The sequence below is a fragment of the Plectropomus leopardus genome, chromosome 9, assembly GCF_026936395.1.
Source record: "Plectropomus leopardus strain MGB_pleo_1.0 chromosome 9, ASM2693639v1, whole genome shotgun sequence".
Classification (NCBI taxonomy): Eukaryota; Metazoa; Chordata; class Actinopteri; order Perciformes; family Serranidae; genus Plectropomus; species Plectropomus leopardus.
This window is the reverse complement of record NC_142184.1, coordinates 25,024,871-25,052,314: the sequence shown is the minus strand read 5'-3', so window position 1 is coordinate 25,052,314 and position 27,444 is coordinate 25,024,871. Positions and strand designations below refer to the sequence as shown.

General features: G+C 38.1%; 1 protein-coding gene and 2 long non-coding RNA genes across 3 annotated transcripts in view; 2 read left to right on the top strand and 1 right to left on the bottom strand.

Moving 5' to 3' along the window:
* Positions 1-22,428, top strand: part of gpr153 (G protein-coupled receptor 153) — a 42,927-nt gene extending 20,499 nt beyond the window's left edge. The window contains exons 3-6 of the mRNA XM_042491777.2: positions 4,400-4,829; positions 13,249-13,438; positions 16,838-17,022; positions 19,427-22,428. Coding sequence (XP_042347711.1) covers positions 4,400-4,829; positions 13,249-13,438; positions 16,838-17,022; positions 19,427-20,272 — 1,651 coding nt within the window. The 3' untranslated portion in view covers positions 20,273-22,428. The remainder of the gene's footprint in view (positions 1-4,399; positions 4,830-13,248; positions 13,439-16,837; positions 17,023-19,426) is intronic.
* Positions 9,474-17,866, bottom strand: LOC148188750 (uncharacterized). Its single transcript, XR_015777537.1, has 2 exons — positions 17,372-17,866; positions 9,474-10,972 (listed from the first exon to the last, which is right to left on the bottom strand). It is a non-coding gene; the product is annotated as an uncharacterized LOC148188750 (long non-coding RNA).
* A 1,761-nt stretch (positions 22,429-24,189) lies between the features above and the next one.
* LOC148188749 (uncharacterized) overlaps positions 24,190-27,444 on the top strand; it is a 34,481-nt gene continuing 31,226 nt past the window's right edge. The window contains exon 1 of the long non-coding RNA XR_015777536.1: positions 24,190-24,368. This is a non-coding gene — a long non-coding RNA (uncharacterized LOC148188749). The remainder of the gene's footprint in view (positions 24,369-27,444) is intronic.

The window sequence follows — 27,444 nt, the reverse complement described above, 5'->3', positions numbered from 1 at the left end:
ATTTTCTTCTTACACAATCCAGTGCTTTTATAAACACATTTGATAATATTTCTATAGTTTTCTCATGTATGTGTCAATTCTGCTTAAAAAAAACAGGTATTTTTCGTGTCTTATATATTGAATGGGTGGCTAAGGATTCTGGATGGTTTATTCCAGCCCAATGTTATTCATTAGAGAAAATAGTGATTATACACTAAGATGGTTTTGGTGCATTGGACCAATTTCACACAACTGCGACATTCATGATGAATTGGTTTGAAAGTAACATGGTCATTTACTTGGAGGACTAACCGAAGCATTGATGAGCTCTGTGTGCCAGAATTATTTAGCACTTTCTTGTTTTGTGGGAGATTTATCCAGCCGTTACTTTCGTCCCGCACCTGTGTTTCTTTCCTCGTGATAGAGAGGAGCAAAGGAAGCAATGCACAATGTCAATTCACGGTCTGATTCTGACTCATTTTTCCAAATATTTTTAAAAACACTTCTTTTTGCTATTGGTCATGTATGTTTTTCACAATAAAATATGTTTCTTAAATAAATGCATCTCTGTGCAAAGAGGTGTATACTAAAAAGCAATGCATACATACATTCAAAATAGCAAGAAGAAATACAGAGGTATCTGATTTGAGATACAGAATTACAGATGAATGCATTTGTAGAGCAAATACTGTGGCAAATGCAGGAAATTGGTTTTAATTTCTGCATAGCGCAAACAAGCTAAATGGTGCAGAAACTTGTGCTGTGGTACATGTGGTGAAGATCAGTATTCTGCTGCTTTGCTCTTCCTCCCCTGCTGAAAAACAAAACTACTTCCTGGCATCAGGCCTGCAGATGCTCAGCCTGCAGTCAGCTCAGCCGTTTTTGCACATAAGCAGACCTTCAAATAAGATACGTAAACTTTTAAATCTATGCTCAATCTTGCTATCTATATTGCTTGTGCAGCTGTCATTATTGGCTGATGCCCGCACAGAGATATCAGGCTTTAGTCAAATGCTTTTATCTCCCTCATCTGTCCACTCACTCATCTGACTATATTCTCTCTCATCTCCTGTCTGGAAACATTGACTTTCCTCGCAGCAGCTTCTCTTCTTGTTTCCGAGTCACTTTTAACAATGATATGGTGCGAGTGATAGCTCAGCCGATGCACCGTGTAATTGCTGTTCATCTTTCATTTAAATCGCTCCGCGTTAGCCCTGCTGAGGTAGCATGGCTGCCTTGTCTCTGACATTAACACACAGCGAAGGCCTGAATTATGAATTCCAACCTTGTACTTCGGCAGCTGTTCTCATCATCCCGCGCTCACTATCTCTTAGGAGCTTTTTCCCTCACAACGCTCTCTCTCCCGTAATAGATTCAAGCAGCTTGATGACGCAACTTCCCCATCATATGTACCCCAGGCACATTCAGGAAAGGCTAGCATAATTACTCACAGTGACAACAAGACCTACTTGTCTTTGCACTAAGGCATAGTGCAAAGACAGAGGCTACTGCTGCCCCCTCTGTACCACTCATATTGTGTCAATGCATGTAAGCCAATGCATTATAAGTTACAGATATTTCAGATTATATTTTTTACATATTCTGTTTGTGAGGCATTCTTTATCTAGCCAGTGCTCCTCGGTGTAAAGTCTGACAAGTTGATTTTACTTTTTTAAAAAAAAATCTAGGAAACCGATTGCCTTGAAAAATGCCACAAAATATAACTAAATTTCTTAATTTACATTCCCTTTATAACTGTTTGTTTAGTTCCCTTGACTTTGGTTATATTTACTTAATTTTGTGAAGTTGTTACAATTCAGAAATGACAAGTTGAATTAAATAAATCTTTCTAAAACCGGGTTGACTGTGCTACATAATTGTATTCTGCTGGTTGCATCCATCTATCATTTTTGTATATAAACATGTTAACAAAACAGAAGTTACAGATCTCCTGACTTCATCATCGGCAAAGTCCTCTTTGTGACGATTAACATGTAGAAAGAACAAAGTGATTCCACTTGTCATTTTTAACGTGCACCAACTTCACAAAATTAAGGAAATACAGCTAAATTTCAAGTAAGTTTAACCCTTAGATATAAAGTAAACATAAATAAGATTTATAGTTGCAATCACTGTCCTTTTTCAAGGCAATCAGATTTCAAGATACTTTAAGTAAGATCAACTTTTCAGATTTTACAGTGCTCTAGAGAATTTTATCTAAAGAAAGACGAGGCTGAACATGTGCTCTGGCTCTCTTTAGGGAGAGAGTTTGGGTTTCCTGTCAGAACTGCTGCTTTAGGATTTACTCTATCTTTCCCAACACACATGAAGTAGGAAAGGTACATTTACGCGAAGTGTCGAGATGTTCCTTGTTAATATATACACTTTTAAAGGAGGCCAATATATAGATGGTGGACTGAAGTGATAAAAAAAAGTAAAGTTTCAAAGGCCAAGTAATAGACTGTCTCTGTGTCTACTAAAAAAGGGTTCGCCTGTATCTATGATTTGTGGCTGATGCCTTGAACAGCTTAACATTAACTGTTTTGGCAGGATAGCACCGTCTTTTGTCGAATGTTGGAAATAACAACACCAGTAACTGCCTGCCATATTTTTAGATGTGCGCATGCTGTTGCAAACCTTGAAAAGTGCCACACTGCCAGAGGACACAAACACATTCAGCAAATTGCTCGACTGTAACAATTACTTGGAGGTGATAGGAAATAGCAATCCCTTCGTGCTGAAATAGACCTAGATGACAAATAGACCGAGTGACGTGAAAAGCAATCTTTCAACATCAGCAAAGCATTGATTTCCTTCCATTCAGCTGCAGTTTATCTAAGTGACGGACTGTGTGGGATAGTGCTTTTTCAGCTTATATGTCCAAGGTGCAGATATGCTACATTTATGATGCCATTTTACAAAGGTGTTTTCCACCGACTTTCACTGTCAGACATATTTTTTCTCCATCAGTCTGCTCAATATAAAATATAACTGTAATGTCAGACGTTCAGTAGTACCGGTTTGTAGTCTTTAATGCTGTGAGTCACATCATGTGACTGTATATGAAGATGGAAAATGCTTTTTCACTCCCTCCCATTGTACAAAAATGAAGCCAAAAGTTGCCATCTAGCGCTGCCGTCTTGCGCTGGTGATGTCATGCTGCAAGAATGAGTCCTGAAATGAGTTAGCATGTTTGCGCATCCTGTTCCCATGTCTAAAGTCATTGGGATTTTTTTGAATGAGTTTTCGGTTAGATACCTAAAGTAAGGTCTGTGATTAACACTAAGATAATTTCATGTTTTGCTCTGACATTAAATACATCAGTTAATACCCTACTCATACATTTTCGAAGGTTTTATGTGTCTTTAAAAAGGTGGTTGCTAACAAATAGCTAAATGAGACTGCACAGCATAATCATGCCAAACATGGCTTTATAGCCTTGTGGAAGTGGTAGTGGCAAAGCCAAAGTCATGCAACTGTAGTGTTTGTTTAAAGTCTAATGTTAAATTTTTACTTCTGCTAGTTGTATTTAGGCTACCCTTTCAAAATTATGAAAGTGGTGTTTATTTGGGAAGATTTCATAAACTTGTTGGCCACAGAGCTAAGTTTATGCAATAACCCCAAATCTGTTAAAAAAACCCATTGATTTTTTAACAAGGGAAGGAGGGAAACAGGCTATAAAGACCCCCAAACAAACAAACAAACAAAAAAAATCAGTCATCCCCGCAGCACTCTATTTGGAGCCAGAGTCTGCTGAGTAGTGATCATGGGGTGGAGCCACAGTATCAATCTCCCGCCTATACACCTGTCGGACCTGAGACAAATAACTAATTAAGACAAAACTTATTAGAATAAGAAGAATAAGAAACGTTAACATACATCATAGTAATAAGAACTACCTTAAGTGACAGAAACCATCTTTGGGAAAAATTATTTGACGTACACTGTGATTTTTTTTTTTTAGTTCGGCCCATGTCCCATCCTCTCTAACATGGAGGGGCTGAGGTTTATGATATATATTATAGCCAGAAATGTTTTTGCTTCACTTTTTTTTGGGAGCTGTCATATCTTGTCCATCTTTATACAGTCTATGATTGATATATAGTTGAGTAGTGTGAGTTGGTGGCACCATAGGTGCTGTAAATACTATTTGTGGTCCACGTTCCAACATCTCCTCATTTGATGTTTTTTTTTACAGGTTTCACTTGTTGTCCAAGCACTTGCACAGGTTGTATTAATGTTTTTGGCAGAAGTGGAATTATGGCTTTTCAGATACACCAGTATCGCAGTCAAGGTCCACCAATTTAAGACTATTATGAGCCTATAGTCACATACAGGAAAAAAAAAAGCCAAAACCTGTTTCACTTGAAGGCCTGACAACAGTTTGACTTTATGCTTAAATCTATGGTTCTGCTTTCAGGTTGAGTAACACCAAGAAGCAGGCGGTGCACACAGTGATGGGCATCTGGATGGTCTCCTTCATTCTGTCCACGCTTCCAGCAGTGGGCTGGCACGACACCATGGACCGCTTCTACACCTCTGACTGCCGATTCATTGTGACAGAGATTGGTCTGGGCTTTGGCGTGTGCTTTCTGTTGCTGATTGGAGGCAGCGTGGCTATGGGTGTGATCTGCATCGGCATAGCTCTCTTCCAGACCTTCTCCATTCAGGCTGGCCACAATGCTGACAAGAACAAGTTCAACGTCCCCACCATTGTGGTGGAGGATGCCCAGGGGAAGCGCAGATCATCCATCGATGGGTCTGAGCCACTCAAGACATCACTGCAGATCACCTACCTGATCAGCGGAATCGTATTTATCTACGACTTCCTGACTGGCTTTCCCATACTGGTGAGTTCACTGCTTAAATACAATTGCTGTTAATGATGGAGCTGGTCTTAGAGCCAATTAGTTAAAAGGTCTAGCAATTGTGTATTACCAGGAGGCTCCTGCGTATCAGCTAACTGGTCAGACGGAGTTCTTCAACATCTGTTTTGACTTAGTGTGTATGGCTTGAGCATTGATCAGTGTTTTGTCAAATCTCTAGAGATCACCCTGGACTGTGTCTTCTCATTATGACATTTGATTCACAGAACCAAGCATCTGTTTTTCAAAAACACTTCCTAGTGGTCTTTCAAAACCAAGAAGGTCTCTTAATAGCACTGCCTGCTGGTTTGAAGGTTTTTCCAGAACTCTCGAAGACTTCAAACAATATTTTGTCTTTTTCAGGATTAAAAAATTTAAAAAATAAAAAAAAGATTCACCTGCTTCCCAAGTTGCAACTGTATTTGAGCCTGGCATCACCAGACAAATTCCCAAATGTGAATCAGTCTGAATCCTGTCAGTTCATTTTTATTTCTAAGGGGTGCTATCAACAATCATAGATCAAAAGGCCTCTTAGATGCAACTGGATAGACCTAATAGACTACAGTATGCAGAGATGAGCTGTGACGCTGTAGCATCAATATGTCTGTGAACGAGTGTTGCCATTTTGACAACAGAGTATTAAAATAGTGGTTCACCTGAAAGTTCCACATCAGCTAAAGCATCTCCGTCATTTAGGGAAATACCTCAGTTCTTTTCCTTTTCTAAGCTAGGTTTATGTTCCTTTTGCCATGATGTCCCTAGTGCAAGGATGCATGAGCCAATGATGATGTCATTATGTATTTTGTGTAAAGTTCAATGGCTCTGCAAGTTGTCAGTCATCGCCTGACTCAGGCCTGGACTGCTGGAAATCTGTTTGTACGGGAAGGGGACCAGACGCATCTGCCAAAGTAAATGAAACTTGAGCTTGCTGTATTTCCTAATCCAAACAAACATTGTAGCTGCAAGAAACATATCTCACTTGTTTCATTTACTACAAAAAATATATAAATGCATTATTATGAATGCAAAGAAAGTTCACATAATTGTTCTAGATGATAAAACTTTATGTTTTAGTGATGTGTTGAACAATAAGACAATTGTAAGCTCAGAGATGCATTTTAAAAAAGGTCTTCACCACTTTGTAGCTTTAACCCCCCCCCAAAAAAAATTTAGGCTATATGAGGTCAGGTTTGTGAACATATACCAACTTGTGTTGTGATTATGACTTAAAGGTCCAGTGTGTAGGATTTAGAGGCATTTCTTGGTAATGGTAATGGGATAGGAAATTGAATACGATATTCATAACTATGTTTTCAGTATTTAATAAAAATCAGAAGCTGTCAGTAAGCAGTATGAATCATATCCTACTGTTAATTATATTATGCAGATTAATAATCATGTTCTTATTTATATATTGTTCACTATTACTATAAACATTGCTTATTACTGTATGTGAACACCTATATAAATATATATTGATATATTGCTATATTCCCTTATATAAGTATTCCTTTATAGCTCTCTTGAAAGTGGCTCTGGTATTTGTTGTAGCAATATGGTTTGGCAGTCCTCCATCCCATAATGGAAAAAGCCCTGCTTATTACTGTTGATTTGAGTAAATTTGTTCTTGGTCTGGGTGGTAAGAGATATCCTGAACTGGCTTGTCTAGTCAAATGGTTACGATGCCTCCCATAGTTCTCCTACATACTTGGCACACAATTTGTGTTCTGCAACATCACTGCGAGATGACACAAAATACTACATTCTGGACCTTAAAAGCCACTCACAGTAATGGTTTTTATGCACAGTATTTTCATATTATTTTTTTCAAATGGTGTGTCTAGAAAGAACACTAACATGCAGTGTGATCAAGCTGATGGCAGCTATTTCTGCAACCTCTTCATCAATCAGACTGTTTTCTGAGGGTGAAGGGGGGTTAATTGAGTTGGCACTGTAAAGCAAGAGAGAGAGGGAGTGAGAGAGAAAGAGACAGTGGACAGGGTAAAAATTAAACATTAAAGGAAAAAGACTGGTTTAAGGGTGGAGTATATCCACTGTAGCTCCTTAAACCATACCACTCTGTTTTATTATTTACACAAGCTCAAATACTACTGCTCATCTGGGGTTGTAAGTAGGTCAGGCTAAATGTGCGATGTGTGTCTATATACAGTATAAAGTCTATAATGTGTCTCTACTGGAGGAGGTAAAGGTCACTGATTCAGTTCTGTCTCTTATAATAACAGCAATAATAACAGAAATTATAATGTTAAAAATACTGTGTTGGACAGTCCAATTTAAAAATATCCTACGGCCTCATTTATTCTCACCTGTGACATAATGTGTGTAGGTCACCTACCTGTCCTGGGTGTCCCAGGCAGGTCATAGTTAAGCACTGGAGTCACCTTCCCTCCAGTGTTTTTTAGGGAACTCCAGGCTTTAAAAAAGCAGAGCAAAATTCCCTCTACTTCCTAGGGGAAACTGATCCTTCAACAGCATTATCAGTGGGTGAAGGAGCCAGCTCAGTTTCAACATGTTGCCATTTGGTTTTCAAATTCCCCCCTCAGGTTCTCATTCATTTTTAAAGAAGTCAATTCATTGGTTGTCTATGCAGACTTGTGAGCCTGTGGAAGGTTCAAGGCTCATTGCTTATGATGCAGCCAAATCAGCCATCCTGTCATAGTAAAAGCAAGTCAGCAGGGTAAACTTTTTCCATTAGGATAATGTAGGCTACTTTGACGGTTTTATTGAATAAGTACCCTCTGTTCATGTTTGAATCCAGTCTGAATTCTTTAACTGCAAGTGTTTTAATGGTAGGTTTTGAGTATAAGCTATCACGCCACTACTTCTAAGTGGGACAACATTATATGTGTCAAAGTGCATCAGTTTATATATAATGCATTGCCTCAGCTCTGTTATCTTTTGTAGAAGCCATCTGTTAGTAGTCATTTTTATATTTGACCAGGCTTTTTTAATTAAGTGCTGAACTCCTCAGGTAAGAAACAGACACTTCTGCACAAAGCACCACTATCTGCACAAGCCTTTAATGCTAAAATCTAAAGCACACAGTAATATAACCAGGATTTTGCAGCATAATTAAAGGAGAAATGTACTTTAGTGTTTGTAGTTGCACGGTTGTCAATTCCAGCAATGACTTAGCAGGAACACTTCACATCCTGATATTGCAGGATCTAATCACAAACCTCTGAGCAGTGGAGCCATTTACGATAATAATAAAATTGCATAGTAGTATTACATTGCTGCAAACATATATTATTTCTTTGAATGTACTGTTTCTGTGCTGTTTCTGTCTTCAGGTGACTGTCTTGGAACTTATATATTCATTACCATAAAATCTAATTCACAAACAACACCGTGTAATGCTCATCTACCTAACACTTTCTTTTAAAAGAAACAATCTTGTGTTTCAGTTAAACAGCAAGCTAAAATATGTTTCTGAAAACATTTATGGGAGAAAAAGGTAACACAGTAACAGAATTTTGATTTATATTTTGTTTTAACTCCATTTTTTCAGCCTCTATTTTTCAACACAGGAAAGTAAGGCGCCCACTTTCTGTTAACAAACTCATCTTACAGCGTAACAGGGCGATAAAATATGTTTCTGAAATCACTTTAGGCAATAAATAGTACAGTAACAGAATCTTGGTTTATATTGGATCAGCACTGCCTAGTTTCACCGTCTGATCTGAGTATGGTCTGTGCTTAATAGAGACAGAGAGAGAGAGACGGTTGGGTAACTTTCTCGATCCGCTTCTGTGCTCTTTGTGTCCATAGTGGCTGGCATACGAAAATGTGGAAGTACAATCTGTAGTTTGTACAACAGTCATAGCCCCAATGGATTTGTGCTGGGAGATGAGCAGAGGAACTGGATGTAGGGAAGAGGAAGAGAAGTATACCGGAGTTCATTTACACATACAACCTATATTGTTATGAATCAAAGCTGTTTGAAAGTGGCAAAGAATCTCTTAAAAAGCTTTAAGCTTGTACAGTCTTTGTTATGTTCCTCATATGTGAATTCTTTTAAAGATGCATAAATAAATAAGTATCACCTTGGTGAGATTTCACAGAGAAAGTATCACGTCAGTGTTTGCTTCAAAAAGGATTGTGAAAAAAGGTATGGAGCCTGAATGAACTCCATTATTAAATCCCTGCTGGTAAGAGCAATAACTCAGCACTGATAAGCTCACAGGTCTTTGGGCATCACAGCTGTTTTTTGTTGTTGAAAAAGAATCAGAACACTGAATAATGCTTTTTATGAATTAGTGAATTTCAGCGCACAATGAAACATGAATACTGGAAATGCCACTATTTGTATAATGCCTTTGTCATTATTGAGCGCTGCTTAATTAGTATTTGTATCAGTTTTTTTCTTGTAAAGATATACAACATGATGCCTCTATTAAAAAAAATGTCTGAGTTCAGGATTAGAGGTGGAGCTGCATTCTTGTTGCTTTGTAAGCTGGAAGTTGATTTGAAAAGACAGTGGTGTATCGCTTTTACAACAACATCCTATTAGTTTCTGTATGTGTGTGCATAACAGACAGAGTAGTGTTGTACTGATGAAAGATCCTATTTCCAGAGCACTAACAAAAACAACAAAAGTCGTGTTGCTGTCTTTATAACCTGATGTAATGAGCCATTTAAATGCATGGAAAGCTTTAACACATACAAATGTATCCTTTTACACAGAGAAGTACCGAGGTAAATTAAACAGAACAGAGTAGAATCACCGCATTGTTGACACAAAAAAACAAGACAAAAATAGAATTATTGTGAGTGCTGCGGGAATTACTTTTTTTTTCTTTTAGGCTGACAAGGATGTTAGTGTCACCCTGGTTCCCCCAACAAAAAGCCAGTGGGATTTTCTCATTGGCTTTTGGATTGTAGCAGAACTATATCACCATGCAGAGGAAAGCAAACATCTACCTGTGTCTTCCTCAGTGCTGTGATAGGACTGGTGGGTGTAGATCAGTAGAAAGAAAATAATTCCTACATGAAACTGCTCATAACATAACATAATGTCTGTGGATTACCTTGAGTAACTGGGCCATGATTTCTGGAAAGAGATATTGCTGTTGAGTTGTCAAATGACCTCCATCCACCATCTAGACTGATTAAACAGCACTACAGGTAAGAAGAAAAATATGGAGTTTTGATTTTGGGGTTAACGGTCCTTTTAAGTTTTAAGGAGAGCTGTTATAGGACGTTGTCCTCAAAAATCGTGGCCACCAGATATTTGTTTCTCAAAGAAATAACACTTATGCAACACCAACAGACATTATATAACTTAGTCACAGTCTTAGTTATGTCATTACTCCTTCAAACAGTCCTGTACTAAAGTTCATAAAAGTCATTTAACATCATTTTACTGACTATTCTGTTATCAATTTATTAGCTATAAGAGTTTATATTTAGAGTTTAAAACAAACAACAATACTGATAAGAACACCACCATCCATAAACTTTCCAAAGAAAAAAATAGGTGTCCGTGGAAAATAGAAGAAGTCATCTTTATTTTCACATGCACATGGTACACTAAAATTTGTCCTCTGCATTTAACCCATCCTCTGTGGCGCAGTGGGGAGCAGTGGGGAGTAGTGGGCAGCTGCGCATGGCGCTCGGGTACCCACTCCAGATCTCCTGCCAGTGCCTTGGTCAGGAGCACTGACGGGAATATTAACCTAACATACATGTTTTTGATGGTGGGGAAAACCGGACCACACGGAGGAAACCCACACAGACAAAGGGGTGAACATGCAAACTCCACACAGAAATGACCTGGGATAGCTGAGACTCAAACTTGGGAACTTCTTGCTGTGAGGCAACAATGCTAACCAGCGTGCCGCTGTTCACAATGTGCCAGAATGAATTTGTATTATATTCTCCTGCTGAAAGTGTGTTAAAAATCAGCAGCTGATGTGTTTACCTACCTGCAGTGCCTTTTGTTGCCTCCTTTGGTTTCCATGGTGGATTTTAGATTGGGGCAGCTCAGTGGACAAACCAAATCAATATCAGGTTGAGACTTCACAACTTCATCAGGTCACATAGTGATGCTGCTGCTGCATGGTTGTCGGGCTGGTTATCAGTGCTAAATCCATTCAATGTATCCGCTGAAAAAAACACGAACAATGAATCGTAACTTCTCCAGTCAAACCTGCATTTGAATCCTTTTTGTTCCCAGAACTAGACAATTTGTATGGTTGTGCCTGCAGCCAATCACCTTAAGTATTCTTAGATTTAATGCGACATGTGATCTGCACTAATGCAGCAACTCATACAGTCAGTGGTGTATTTGACAGATTGCAGTTCAGCTTAACTATACATCACAAAAATGTTGAAAGTATGGCTATGCTACACACCTGTGGCCTCTTTGGCATTTTATGCAACTGAGTGCTTCTAATTCACATGATGGTTATCGAATAAAGTTTTTTTTTTTTTTTTTTTTTTAAACAAAAACATTAAATGAAGTCCTCTATTTGTACTGGTATCACTGCAAGGGTACTGGTATTGGCAATGGTATGGTATCTTTTAAAATGCCAAAGAGCCTTAATGGCTGGTGCTCGAGTTCAAGGTATGACCAGAGGAGGTGACACACGTGATAATGAGTTCTGGTTAATCAATCTGATGAGGGTCTTGGCCCGATGCATTAGAGATGAGGATTAGACTCTGATCCTGTCAACTTTAATGATCAGATAATGCACTGTGTTGCTTCACTGAGAAAGATAGCTCATATTAGCTGTAAAGCTTGTTGTAAAAAGGGGTCATGCCCTAAACGAGGTCACCTTTCCCCACACTGTGGAACAGTTCACTCCTTGAATATGGTTTGAATGAGCAATATAATTAGATGCACCTACTTTCATTCAAAATCCAACAAGCGTCCCAAATGCATTTGAACCAGTTCTCAATAAATGTTGCAAAACACAAACAAAACATCTGAATGTATTATTTCAAGCTTTCAGCATTGTATTTCACTACTATTCGTTGGGCTCCATAAATGGGATGTGGATATGCTTTCAGATACATAATATAAAATATTTATTTCCTTATATTTGCTTCATACTATATATTTATGTTTAGAGTTTATGTGCTGTGGTTGTGTTATATAGTCAGTGTTAAGTTATGTGAATATAAATTATGTCTACTTTTGATCATATTTTGAATTCAGCTCAATTTGATTTGCAGCACAAGAAAGAAAGATATCTTCTTACTGTTTTGATAATCAGTTATTTTTCAAATCTTCCCAGCATTCTCAAATGTGAAGATTTGCTATTTTCTCTTTTTTTGTAATTGTAAATTAAATATTTTTAATGGGGTTACCTTATTACACTTTGTTGACTAAAGTATCAGTTGATTAATTGAAAAAAAATAAATAAACAGATTCATAAAGAATAGAATCATTAGTTGCTGCATAATGGCAAATGACAGCCATTGTACTTGTCTTGTCTGTGTGTTGCATCAGTGTGTAGGCTGCTTGTAGAGTTGACTATTACCGGAGATCTTGCCTTCACATATCACATTTTCTCCACTAATATTTATGACTGGATCTGAGGGCTCATACTCAGTATCTTGTACTCTCAATGGGCACTCAGCAGCTTTGTGCTGAGGGGCTACTGAGTGCACTATAGATTGAATATTAAGCAAGTATCTCTTAAAAGTTTTAACAGAGACAGTTTTCGTGGCAGATCTTTCACTGAGCAAGTTCAGTTCTGTAATACAGTTTCTTTCATCGGAATCAGGCTGGATCTGAACTAAAATCATTTCTACGGCAGCATATTTGTTTGTAGAAATTTTGCACAGTCTAATCATGTTAGTCCCTCCTTATATTCTTAAATACTAAATACAGCAGTAGTGGTAGTAGTAGTAGTAGTAGTAGTAGTAGTAGTAGTAGTAGTAGTAGTAGTAGTAGTAGTAGTAGTAGTAGTAGTAGTAGTAGTAGGCAGTTACACTATGTATAGTCGTGACATTTTGATATGGTACAGAGCTTTGCCATGATGCTGTTGGTCTCTGACATACTGGGGGCACTGTTTCAAACAGCAACTATAAGCTGTTGCATTTGTTAGTTGATGTTGCGACCAGGGACATGACCTAAGTGATCCATCTGCACTCACTCACATTGCTAACTTAATCTCATGAATGATGCAATTTGGTGATTCAGTAGAATAAGGCTATGCATAGGTTTAGTTTTTTGTAAAATTGGTCTCAAGTTTCATTCAGAGTGGCATTATATCTTGAAAAGTCTTAAATTTAACTTGCCTTTACAGTAGCAGTAGGAAACCTGGAGATATTACTGTTAAAATTGTGTAGCTTGACAGGTGTATAGTATGTTCTGTGCAAGATATTGGACTGAGTGATTGTGTTTTCCGAACCCCTTGCTGACCCTGCCCAGGTGGTGAGCTTTGCCAGTCTGAAGTTTGACCGCTCCTACAACTGGATGGTGCTGTGTGTGCTGTGGTGCTCTATTGCCCAGTCCATCCTGCTGCCCATGTTCCTCTGGGCTTGTGACCGCTATCGGGCTGACATCCGCATGGTGTGGGAGAAGTGCGTTGCCATTATGTCCAATGACGACGTGGATGAGGGTAAGCTACAGTCAGGTGTCTGCCTCCTGTCCCGCCCCCCCTCCTTTTCCCCCTACTCTTCACCTGATGATGTGACCATAAATGATTCCTATTACCTAAGACAGCTCGGTGTGAAAAATAAAAGCTCTAAAGAGTAGAATTTGTGCTGTTAAATGCTCTCCGGGGACATGCTCAAACCGAATTATCAAAGGCTCCAAAGATAATTTGCAGTAAGTCAAACTGATAGAGGCTTCAAAGTGAAATTGCACATAATTTGCTCGTGTTTACAAAATCCAAGTGACAGTAAATGACGAGGCGTGACTCTCTGAATTCAGGGTTTGGACACAGAGAGTCATTTGTGTGGAGAAGTGTTCTGGACTGTCTTTGGCTATAGGAATTAAAGTGACAAATGTGATTTATCAACCTGAATAGTTTTGTCTCTTAGTCGAGGGAGTAGTTGTACTGGGGAAATTGATAGCAGCAATTCTGCAGGAAAGGATCCAGGTAAGCATCTAGCTAAGACATCCTTAGTTTATAGCCTAATGTTTGATAGAGGTAAAGTATGGTGTCACCTCTGTGATTTACTATTTATTTTGACTGCATTAATGCATTGGCAACTTAAATGTGTTGTAATTCATGATACTATTTTTTAGTGAAATTATGACTGAGAATCGAGTGGTCATGATAATAAAAGCCAGTTAGCATCAAAGATTTGTGACAAGACAAGCAATCATTTCAGAATGTTGCAGAGTTGCACTACATTAGGGATAATGTACAGCAAGCACGTTATTAATGTGAAATGAAACCTGGTGATGCAGGACCCCAACACAAAGCGGGGACTGTCCTGTTTATTGAATGGCTTCTTACCGAAGAAATAAATAATTTAACATAAAATATTATTTTAAAAAGAGTTTTATTGCTTCTAGTAAGCGTCAATGATCAGAATCGCGGCCATAGCAATGGTCTGTTATTTATAGCAACAATCTGCTACTCAAAAATAACAGATTGTAGAATGCCGTAATTGACTAGTCAGATTCAAATCTAAATGTATTTGGCTTTTCTTAAAATGTTTGAAGAAAACTGATGTTGTCAAATCACAGAATGTGGCTTTAAGAACATAATATACTGGATACTGGAGCCTCAGTGTTTGATTACTAAATTAAAGATTCACGAGAAAAGATAATATATTCCTTGTTTCTACCTCAGGATGCAGGTATAATTGCTCCTTGACTCTGGAGCACCCGTGGTTAGCATGCACCTTCCTCCTCTGTGATGGCTTTGCTTGATGTTCTAAACATTTAACTGTACAATTTGAGTCTGTCGCTGACACCTATTTTCAGTTAGATCACTCAAGTCAAACTAGACTGTATTAATAGTAATGTGTCGGCTTGTCCCCAACCTTTGATCCGAACTGGTTTTAAGGTAAAATATTGAGATTGGAGATCTTAAAAATAGTAAGTGTGTATTTTTGAAGTGATTTATTGAATGTATTCATCATTTCTTAAAGAATGTGGACATTCTTTTACCCTGGGCTATAAGTATAATGCATTATAATAAACAATATCTACAATTTAAAAAATTGACCATAAGTAAAAAAAAAAAAAAAAAAAAAAATTAATTAAACTAAAGGCCTCTTTAGAGGGACTTTTTTTAAACATTTAATTATATTATTACAAAGTGGTAAGATCTTTTCATAATAGCAATCATGAATTGTTTGTACATGCTTCCTAAAACACACAGACATAAGATTTACTTTCTTTTGAATGCTCATTATTACTTACATTATATTTTGTTGTAGTTTGAGGTCTGAAATCAGTGGTCAAATGTTATCATGTGACCTATCAGGTGACCTTTGTTGTTAGGAGATGAAACTAAAGTGACAAGTGTCTGTTTAACATAACTTTCTGTTCTCAAATATATATAAATATATATATTCTGTGTTTTTGTACGTGGTGTGAACTATAAAATGCTTTACTTGACCATGCTATGAGATTGATGTCATTACAAAAAAAAAAAAAGAAAAGAACTAATGCTGGACAAAGGACATATTTACCTTGCAGCACTTTTTGCTTTTTCACTCCAATGCATTTAAACTGGGCGATCTTCCTCTAAAATGCCCTGGCATGAGAGGATGATAAAATAAATGGTTCCCCATTTATTTTTTAGGATCCAGAGTGAGACTGGAACAATTGCAGTACAGCTGAAAAGCACTTTCATGTCATTATGATGGTCATATTTTCCTCAAGTCACAAAGGGATAAACCCAAGTTGTTTTTGTTTTTTTTTTCTAAAAATTAAGAAAAGAAAAGAAAAGGAATAGATATAAAATGAATCTAAAAAAATATTTATATATGTTTTCTTTCTTCTTTTTTTTCTTTATTATTTATTTTTATTCGTGTGAACTCCCACCTACTGGTCAGATTCTAGTGACTTATAGAGCAAAACACTGTATATTTTTAAGCAGAAGGCTTAATTAAACTGCACAGAAAAGACTACCATTGCCAGAATGTAAAATGTATTCCAAGGGGGGCTGAGAATTTAACATTTCATCAAGGAATCACAGACACTTCAACAAAATTTGGTCCCAAAATTAGGTCACATGATAATCATACACAGACTTGTGGACTGGGTCCATGACCAGATCTCCACAATTCATGCAAACGGATGACAGTATGATGAACCATCTGTCTTTTCTTTCTATTGGCATTGTTTAAACTCCACCCGATCTGAATCCCTTCTCTCCTGTTTCTAACCCTCCAAACCTTTTGATCCTCTCCCTCTCGACGTCCTCCCTGATAACTGCTCGTTGTCCAGCAGGAGCCACAACACAACACAGGGCAGGCCATATTCTGTGTGATAATTAACACTGCCAGTTCTCTGCTTTTTTTTCCAGAGGGCTTGCCATGTATAACTCATCACAGTTGTATGTATAAGGATTGTTTCCTGTTTTCCCAAAGCTACTGACTTGCATGCCAAGCTGCCTGTGCAAATAGTTACTTTCATCTTTCATCTTTTTGGCCAGCATTTTCCTCAAGATCAGCATTTTACACCCATCTCGATTGATCTTTAATGAACATGAATGCAGTAATTGGGAAAATAAAATTGCTAGATGGGTATTTACACACAAGGAGAACACTTGACATTGCTTGTATGAATTGTTTAGTACCTTCAGAGATTTTTTATGCAGCTATTTGGCATGGTTTCTGAATTCAGAACCAATCTTTTTTTAAATCCCTTTTTAAACATTTAAATTGATTTTTTTTTTTTTTTTAAAAATCAGAGCAGACCCGTAGACTCAGTCAACAAATCAGAGAACAACTGAACTTGTCTCTCTTATCTATTCGTCTGTCTGTCTGTCTGTCTTGTGTATTGAGTTCGTTGCTCTCTAATCCTGACGCTCGTGCTTTTCTGCACTTTGCAGAAAACAGCCAAGATGGAGGAATTCATGCCGACTTAATATATGACAGACCATATGACTATAGCTCGGCGCCTGAAATCGTGACGATAGACCGTAATGCCAAGTATGAGTTCTCAACCTTAGAAAGGGGGGTTCTGCAAGGGTATCCATTGAGGGAACAACAGGAAGATAAAATGCAGTATTTGCAGGTATATTTTTATTGATTTTCTTCATTTCTTTTACATGATCAATTGAACTATTTTTAAATGACACTGTGCATGGTGAAATGGCCTTGTGGGCCTTAACAGTATCTTGCTTGAATTTTCTCAAATCATCAGACATTTTGTAATTCTATCTGTCCCAGATATGCCACAGATGATTTTTTTCTTTTTTTTGTCTTTTTTACGTGAATCAAAACACACTCTGGTTGACTAATGTTTGGTAAATATGACCATCGGTAGTCCCATCAACATGTTAGATGTGCTTCATTTATTGACCTACATGCAACTGACTACATTCTTATGCTGTAAAAGGGTAAGAGTTTAGTAACTGACTTACCTTCTACATTTCAGGAATCCCTCACGGTTTCATGAAAGCACTATAAACATTTGCTGACGTTCTACCCAAGAGCATTGTGTCCATTGGATCCAGCATTCATCCCAGTCAGATGCAGAGCTGAGAAATGCTCCTTTTTAGCCTGCATTAACAACAAATCATTTGTTCTGACATGCAGCCTTCTCGGACATTTCAACAAAACCTGACTTTCTGCTTTGGTTCCAATATTGACTTAAACTCCAAATTCTGGCCCAGAATCCAGCAATTGGATCAATATTCATGAAAACAAGTTGGCAGTGATGATGATCAACTTGGCCTGGAAGGCTGTGGTGAGGATATGTAACTTTAGAATCAGCCGACGCAACACCACACAGTATTAACTTTAACATCTTTAACACTGTGTCATCTTTGTCCCAAACAACTTTAACAAGTGCTTCAGTCTTGTCAGTGCAGCCTGCAACTGAAGCAGTCTATATTTACTTAAATTTGCTCATTGAATACCACAAATAATAATATTTGGTAGTAGCAAACATGTCCAGCATTATAATGGACATTAGATCATATTCAATTTGACTTTTTTATACAGCTGTGAAACAGAGATGTATACAGTAGCTATCATTTCATCAGACCAAATCATTACTCCATCCATTGTTTTTGTTTACATCTCATCATATCACTTTAAATCAGTTTGATTGTATAGTAATATTTAGCTGTTTTTTCTTGCTGTATTTGTGTGATGGTGCAACAAATAAGGTTCCTTTTTTTATTTCAGTTACAGGACGACTGGCTAAACTGTGATGAGTCACTTTTTTTTGTTGCTGCCAGAGGGGTTAAAGCCCAGTTAGACTATGAATCAACAAAACTCTTCCAATCATCATCAAGTAGCATCTCCATTTAAGAACTGCTTCGGCTCTTCTCAAGTGGTTTGCAGAATAAAGCCTCTTTGGCTTTATTGGCATGTTATGTATGTGTGTGTCTGTCTTTCCTCATCCTGCATCTTGAGTCATTCTAATGCCTGTGCTGCCCTCTGCTGTTCAGCCCTCCCACCTAACACACTCAATGCTACTGTATCGTCTGCTGTCTCATTTCTCTGTATTTACTAAAACCCACCACAGGGAGGCAGGCTGATATCAATCTTGTGGCTCTTGACGTCACCTTGACAAACCCTCTCTCTCTTGCGTAGTTGTCAGAACAGAGTGGAATGTGAGTATAACATGTAGGGAACCATCACCTTTTGCAGTTTTTGTCTCCAAATAATGGAGGTGAATACTAGCTCAGTTATAATCCTGTTGATGCATGTTAAAATGTCCATACGTGTTTGAGGGATTCATAAAATAAACTAAATTAGAATTGCACTTAACATCTTGGACAAACAACTCACGTGTGCTGCATGTAGGATTTTACACAAATAATACAGAGTACTAAAACCAGAATGGATTCAGAAACTAATAGTGTTTGTAAAATCTGACAAGTTGACATTACTTAAAAGAAATCTTGAAAACCCATTGCCTTAAAAGAAGCAAAGTAAACATAAGTATTCATCTTCATGTATGTTTACTTGATTTAATTCAACTTGTCATTTTTAATTTGCAACAACTTCATAAAATTGATACAGCTAAATTTCAAGAAAACTTAATAATTAATAATTTGATTTAAAGTAAAAATAAGTTAGGACTAATAGTTATATTTACTCATATTTTTCAAGGAAATTGGTTTCCTAATTTTTTAAAAGTAAGATAAACTTGTCAGATTTCATGGTGAACAGTGTGTCATCAACCTAAATATTTGCTCAAAGTAAGTCATTGGGACAACTGCAAGTCATAGTTATTACTAAAATTGCAGTGTACTGTCACAGTGGCATTGACAGCTACTTAACCTTGAAGAATCCTACATGTTATATCATCTGAATTAATAATTTAGTTGTATTAACATTTATAATAATGTGATGTGTTTATTTTTGTGCAGTGCCACAATGCCTACTGGTTCTGTGTTGCTATAGGAAAATGAAGGGCAAAGTTCTTTACACACTGAAAGGTCTGGTCTGTGTGTTGCGTCCAGGTGCCCCCTACAAGAAGATACTCCCACGACGAAACCGACATGTGGACCAGCGACCGGATCCCCTCATACCTTCATCGATGGGGCTCCACCGAGGACATGATAGTGACTGCCCACTACAGCTCCACCTTGCCGCGCCGCGAGAGACGCAGGAGCAGCCTGGTCTCCTACCACGAGGAGAGCCACCATCACCATCACCCACATCGCAAGCGGCGACGCTCTGAGGATAGTATGCACTCCCTTAAGCACCTGCCACGTGTGGTTTGTGGTGGGGAGCGCTACGAGGACGAACTGCGGTGTTTTAGCCGCGATGAAGTGATCAACTTTATAGATGAGACGCCACTGCCGAGCCCCAGGAAGAGCCCACGGCGCACATCCACCATCTCACTTATCCCCAATGTGTATGAACAGCACACAGTCATCCTTCCCCACTTCCCACTCACAGACTTTGAGCGTGAGCCTCAAGTGCTCAGGCGGCTCTCAGAACACAAAAGGAGCAGTAGTCGGGGCAACACGCCTGAGGCGTCCCCAAAATCAGACAGAGCTGCTGGAAAGAAGAGCCCCGGGGCATGTGGCTCTAGTAAAGAATGCAGGGAGCGTGTACGAGACGGGAAACAGCAGTGTGAGGTGGGCTCACCCGGGCGCAGCCAGCAGACTCCAGGGCACTCTGCTTGCAGGCCCAGGACAGGCAGTGGAGCCAGGGCTGGTGCTGGAGCGGACTGGGGCCATCAGAAGCACCTGAGCAAGGGGGAGAGTAAAGGAAGCACAAACAGTTTTGTAAGCACACCCTCGGCATCGTCCTCGGGATACATCACCTTTCACTCTGATTCTGTCGGCTCCACCACCTAGAGGCAAAGCTTTTCCTTGTTAATATCAACATTTACTAAAGTTATTATCAGAATTAAAACCACTGGGATATTGGTTGTTATGGAAAAGCTACATACTGGATTATATGGCCTTTTTACTTGTGCCACTATTCTGTTTTAATACATATACCACCAGTAAATACCTGTTATGCTCAATGGCCTTGAGGGCTTTGGACATTATTTCTGAATGGGCCTAATGTTGATTTTATATGTAGGTTGGTAAAAAGGTTGGGTGGTCCTGTTTTTCAGCTTTCACATCACAAAATATCCACTGAGGACACTTTCTTTTTCAGCACTGACACAAACTTCTTTTTTTTAAATGGCGTGAACATTCCCACACCTTGTTTTTGCTGTTTGATGTTGTTTCTTATGAACTGCTCAGAGAATTGGAGGAGGTAGTTATTAGGGTGGTGTTTTTGAGTTTTTTTTATTTCTTTTTTTGCACTTAAGAACTTGAACTCATATTTTGCCTGTAATGGCTGTGTGTTTTGTTGTATGGACACATTTGCTTTCAAACCAAACTTTCCTAAAAACTGCCAATGTCCCTTGACTTAAGGACATGACACATTATACATGTTTATTTTATTCTGATCATGATGTACAACTTTTCACATTATTATTCACACCGGATGAGTTTTTTTTTCAAGCACCCTATGTTGGAGTAAAAAGAGTAGTAATCCCAAATTCTTTACTAGTTTTTACAGTTACTGTGTGAGATATTGAGATATAATGTGATGAAGACCCCTAAATTTTTAAGGACAATGTGAAGTCAGTTTTTAATGAAGATTGACGTGTCATGTATATATGAAGGATGTTGGATTAATGGTTTTGGTGTTCTTTTTTGTTTAATGGGACCTTTGCTTAGAACATTTTCTCTCAGATCTTATTATCCCAATGATTGTGCTAACTTTGGAGATCATCAGGCACAACCGTTGCTCACCACATTCCATATTTACATAAACATCAGACTAATACAGCTGGAAATGCTGCTTTGTCCCCTTCAACTCCGCACATCAGCCTGACCTCATCCCTTGTTTGTTTCAATATTTGCAAATTATAGATTTATGTTGAATTATCCGCATTTAAAAAGCAGACATTACATTTGATATGTTATCTCATAACATGGACCAAGACTACTAATGGTTCTATTCTGGGAGGATTTCTAAGCGTGAAGTCACTTTTTATCTAAAGTCATGAAGGCCTACATTAAATGTAAGCATCCCCACAGCCTCAGTAAGGGATGCTGAGGGAAAATTGCGGTTTATATAAATATATATATATATATATATATATATATATATATATATATATATATATATATACATGGCTTATAGCCCAACACTATATTTGATTATTTCATGATGCAGCCAAATATACAAAGTCAAGGACAAAAATACTACCAGTCAAGCATCTTCTAATGCCCCATAATTTTGAGAAATTCTCACTTAGCACCCACACTCATCATGGACATTGCAGTCAACTTTAAAATGCAGCTGACTTTACAAAGCCTATTGTTAAATTAATGAAGAACTTCTCATGTTTACCAAATGGGACGACCTGCTGTTTAAGATGAGTGACAACTCCACTAGTGACAAGAACTAGCTTTGAGTTGTGACCTTTCATAGCCCATAACTGCCAACATGAATGTATTTGGTCATTAGGTGTAAGTTTCTAAATAAATTATGAATAGTATAAGGTTAACATGAAATGAAAATTTCCCCTTTGACAGCCTTATTAGCTGTGAAACTTTTTTGCTATTTACCATCCAAGTTAATAAAGTTGCACGTGTTTGTATAATCTCACCCATTTGCGGTCATTTAAATGTTTAGTTTTTTTAAATCCTCATGTATTAGTGTACTTCTCGTTCATTGCAGCTTATTCAATTGAACTGAATTATTGTTTTTAGCTAAAACAGTATATTCTTTGGAACTATAACATCACACTCCTCTGTCAATCTTGCCTATGTCATAGAGTTTTGCATTCATTTTGTTGTGTTTACAATATTCAAATCTAATTTTGTAACATATTCAAAGATTTATTACTCAAATATGAATGATGTTAAATGTTATGATTTTCTTGTTCAGATGATGACTTTGTTAAAAAGATATGACTGATTAAATTCACAAGATGATGCTTCAAGCTGTGTTTTTGAATTCTGGGTGAGTTGCACTTTATTTGTCACTGTGGTTGTTGTGGAGCAGTATTGAGCATCCATCTAAGACATTTATTTTCTTTTTCCTTTATGCTGCGCTCTTTCTCTTTACAGGAATTTGCGCAATATACATAATTACGTAAAATGTTAATACTTTGCACCATGGCCACATAACAGTGAAGCCCATACCTGTCCTGCACATTCATATGTTATATGATGATCAGTCTCCTTTGGCAGGATATGGCCATAAAAGCATTTGCAGAAACAGGGGCCTATCAAATCTTGGTTCAAACTAAATTTTGCCTTTGAACATTTTTAAATCGTGTTAAGATTATGCAAATAATTCCAAAACCCTAAGAAATCTGTCTCAAAATTGCAGGAAAAACTTAAAACTTGAATTGCTCCCCATCAAACTCAGACCTAAACACAAAGTTAGCTTGATGGATGAATACCATGATGCCGATTTTTGTCTATTGAAAGGTAAGGGAAAAAATGCCTGTAGTTTTTTTTCTATACTACATCTTAATCATCATTCCCTGGAAGATTTTGCAAGGGGAAGTCGATAAGAGACTGTTGCAGTGACATGGATCTAAGGGTACGTTCAGTGTCAATACGTTGTGCACCGTTTTGCCACATTTACCGGATTTAGCATGTTTTCTTAGAAATAGTGTGCAACTGGCTTTGAGGTAAGTTTTCTCCCACTTAGTGGGTGTACCAGATGTGCTCAGAACAAATTTTGTGCACGGTGCTACTTTTTTATAATTAGTAGGCCATTTCATTGAATTTTCATATACACATCACCACATTTTAGTCTACAAATCAATGAATCCAATAGGTATAAAATAAATAAAAATTTGAAGGAAATATAAAATGAATATATTAAAAAATGATAAAATAAAACAAAACTCCAATAATAAATTAAATTTAAAAAGCATCCAACAAGTTAACATACCAACATAAAATAAAAGAAAGAAAACAAAATCAATAATCAAATATCAGTTAACTAAATAGAAGTACCATCCCCCCATATGCACCATAATCTAATACATCATCATAGTTATTCTCAGTCCCATGAAGAAAGTTGATGTGTTCACGGTGTGCTTTATATCAATATCAAATGTTAATTTACTCAGCAGGATATTAGGCGAGAGGACATATGCGTTAAAAGAGCTTTCTGTTGGGGGTTTAAATGACAACCTGTTGAAATATCAACTGAATTAATATTTACTTTGTTTAACGTCAAATATGAATAAAACCAAAGTTAAGTCGGTCTACAATCTTGGCTTAACAAAATATGCCTTACTTTTATGAATTGTGTTTTTATATTTCATTTTCAATTGCTTCCAAGTGCATTTTTCTCCTGTGGGATTGCACTTCAATGAAAATCAGATTTTATTCAATCCACCACTTTTTCAGATGTATGCTACGATTTTAATAAAGTGCGATTAATGTTAAGTCACTGGACAAGTGCATTCAAACTTACATATTGACACGGGCAGCAATTTTCTCTCCTTAGCTGCTGCGACGGGTTTCTTTCTAAATATGCGGGCATGTTCGCCGTAGGCCGCATGAGGGCCTTTAGCTCCAGTGGAGTAAAGTAGCTTGATTTCTTTTTTTTCAGCAGTTGCCATGGTGAATCGAGGTATCGGGGCTCCATTGATGATGGCTTTTTATTGAGGTCGTGTACTCGATGAGCTCAGGGGGTGAACATACTCAGAGTTGATTGAACTAATTCAGATCAGCTGTTCTGGAACCGGATACTCAGAGTTTCCCGTCGAAGTAAATCAACCCAGAGTTCAGGGTTAGACTCAGAGTTTGTCTAACCTCGTTTGTGTTATCTGCTTTAACGTTAGCTCTGTCACTACTTTCCATTTGGCGTGAAGTCAGCTGTGTTGTGATGCGGGTTTTCATCTTAAAGAAGATGCGGGTAAGCTAACGTGAACTAGCTAACTGTTAGAATTAGCTAACAGCAATAGCCTAGCATCAGCTAGCAGAAACGCCGACTTTAGTAAAAAGGTTAATACTGTTTTTGCACACTACACAAAGCAGGAACTGCGTTTGGGACTGTTGTCTACTTTGTGTTACATCGCAACAGTTTAATGTCAAGTTACTAGTGTCTCTCAGAGGCTGTGTTTTATGCTGGCAGACACAGCTGACCTTAGATTAAATGTGCAATAAACAACTCGGCTGGCTAAGTTTAGGTCACAAAACAAAAGTTTTATAAATATGACATGAGCTGGACTTACTTTTAATTTTACAGCAGACGCTTTAATTTGTCATCGTAGGAGAAACACAGGTGAAATTGACCCTGCATTAAGCCCCGCCTCGTTGTTATGTTTCGTCAAGCTGTGGGAGCTACCATAGAGCTCACAGTGTTAGCCTGCTGTACTCAAAGAAATGTTATGTAATTGTGGCGTGACACACGGCTGGTTGCATATCGGCAAAGTTTTTTCTGATTCCCTCCACTATTTCTGTAAAGCAGAGTGGGGATTCATTCACTGATACAATTATTAAAAAGCAGATGCTGCGTTTGTTTACATTCAGTAGCTTAAATCAGCTAGCTAGCTTGCTAACGTAAGCTGGCTGACACGTTTCAGGGTTTGATTTTGGTTGTGAAAGAAACGTTTATGTCCTTCAAACGTCTCCGGGTAGAAAGTATGATTATTACACGGGCACCGGGTGCAAAGTTTTGCTCGAAATCCGCAAAACCAGCCTGAAAATGAAGAATAACTTTAACTATTACAGGAGACCATAGCCCAGAAGGTGTTGGCAGGATGCTGCGCTATGATTGGACATTTGCGTAGAGGGGAGGGACTTAGCACTAACAGTGGCTGAGTTCCATTAAGTGCCTTAAGTGAGGTAGGTGTGTGTGTGTGTGTGTGTGTGTGTGTGTGTGTGTGTGTGTGTGTGTGTGTACCAGCATTACCAGAGCCTCCCCTAAATGCAATGCATCTCTTATCAATGTTATTGAATATGTTATCTTCCAACTGTTATTTATTAAAAAAAAAAGCTTGTTGTGGAGAAAACTCCTGGAATGTAAACAGAGTTTAGTTTTTTTTTTAAATTATTATACTATTTTCTATTTTTTACATAAGCAACACATCTGTAGGCACATTTGATGTGTGATTTGTGTGACAAATAGCGAGTATTAGTTTTAAGTAATCAGAACGACGCGCTTTTAAACTACAGGCTACCGTATGGCAATAGGTTAAGTTAAACTCAGAGCACGGTGTTGTCTCCGCATGCAAGTGTCTGATCACCTTAAAGCTTTGTGGAGAGGTCGGTGCGGTTTGTTGTCCCGAGTTTCCCGCAACAGTGAGCATGGACACGGCTCTTTCCACGAGCCAAAGGGTAATTCCACGCTGTGCTGTAGGTCTAACAGGAAACAGCCCGGGACCGTATTGTATAAGGTTCACGCTTAATTACAAGTCTTTGGGTGAGTCACATAGCCTACTGTATGTGTTTTACGGCACAAATCGTAGAGTGATGTGCTGCCACTATATTAGAGAATGTTCTGCAGTTTCTGGTTTTCCTGCCAGCAAAATGAGCAGGGGACGGAGCTGCAGCGCACTTCATCCACGTCTGCACCCTTAAGAGCGCTTGACTGGTCCCAGTCTAATGCTAATAACGTATTCTCTCCCTCCCCTCGGTTCTCAGCTCTAATACGCGTCGCTATTATAGTGGCACACCAAACTAGGTTACTCATACAATGCTGAGAAGAGTTCATAGAAATTCTTAGAAAAAGTTTAAGGGCATTCAGTGTGGAAGTCACGTGGCATTTCCTTTCTTGGATAAAACAAACTTTTCTTGTGCCATGGGCCTCTGGTGGTCTCATCAAAAGAATAGCTTTGACTTTGTGGAAAGAGAGTATTAAGAAGATTTACGGACGGGGTTTATGAACCGATCAGACCAAACAAAAACTGGAATAACAAATACTTGCCATAAGGGGGTTCGCGGCTGCGAGTACGCGTTATCTTGCGGGCAAAAAAAACTTGAACCAGGCAGTGAGTGTGTTTTGTTCTTCGCATTGCGAAGCAGCCGTCTTTCACTGGCCAACATGTCTTTTCAGTATGTACCATCTGAAAGAGCTGTGGGCGTTTCAGCGATTCTCCTCGCTGTAAGGTGCCATCCTTTGCCGCGCTCATCCTTGAGAATGGAGAGACACTTTATGACATCCCTGCCAAAGCAGCGGAAGAAAAATAGGGCACTTGTAAAGAGCTGACTGATAGACAAGCTTGCTGTCTCGAACATATGGCTTATAGCCCAACACTAGTGCAACAAGTTGTGGGTACTGCATGTTATAGCATTCGGTATACTCAAAATACTGAAAACTAGGCTATATTACCTATCCAGAAAAAATACTAGGCTTTCTCTACTGTACTATTAAGCTCAAAATATATCCTTAATGTCCGCCATGGTATCCAAAGGTTTTATTCCAATTTGTCATTTAATTTGTCCTGTCATATTTTAGTAAGTCAGCCTATTCACACAAGACATTTATTGTGGATTAATGCGTCGTTGGTTTATTAAAAAACAAACAAAGAAACGAAACAGTGGATATTGACCCTTCGAAACCTCAGCAAATTGACTTCATTTCTTTCAAAAACATGATGAGAATGCAATGAGCAACCTAACAAGACATTGCCCTAAAATTAGCAAGAAATGTTTTACAAGAAAACTAGAAAAGAACAAGAACAAACAAGAAAATGGCCCAGAAAAGTGTTCTGCAAATTGGGGGAAAAAAACCCAAACAAAACAAACGTGTCATTTTTTTTTACCTGTAACATAATGTAAAAATATAATTTTCTGGACATTTTCCCCAATTTATTGTAATTCCCTCGTTTTTTTAAAAAAACGAAATTTCTGGTCATTTTCTGGTTCATACTAATTTCCTGCAGTTTGTGGGTCATTTTTTGCGAAGTTTCTCATTGCCTCTTCCCTCAAACCAGTTAGCTCAGGTTTCAAAGAGTTAAACAAGTTTGCTTACCTGACATGTACAGGAT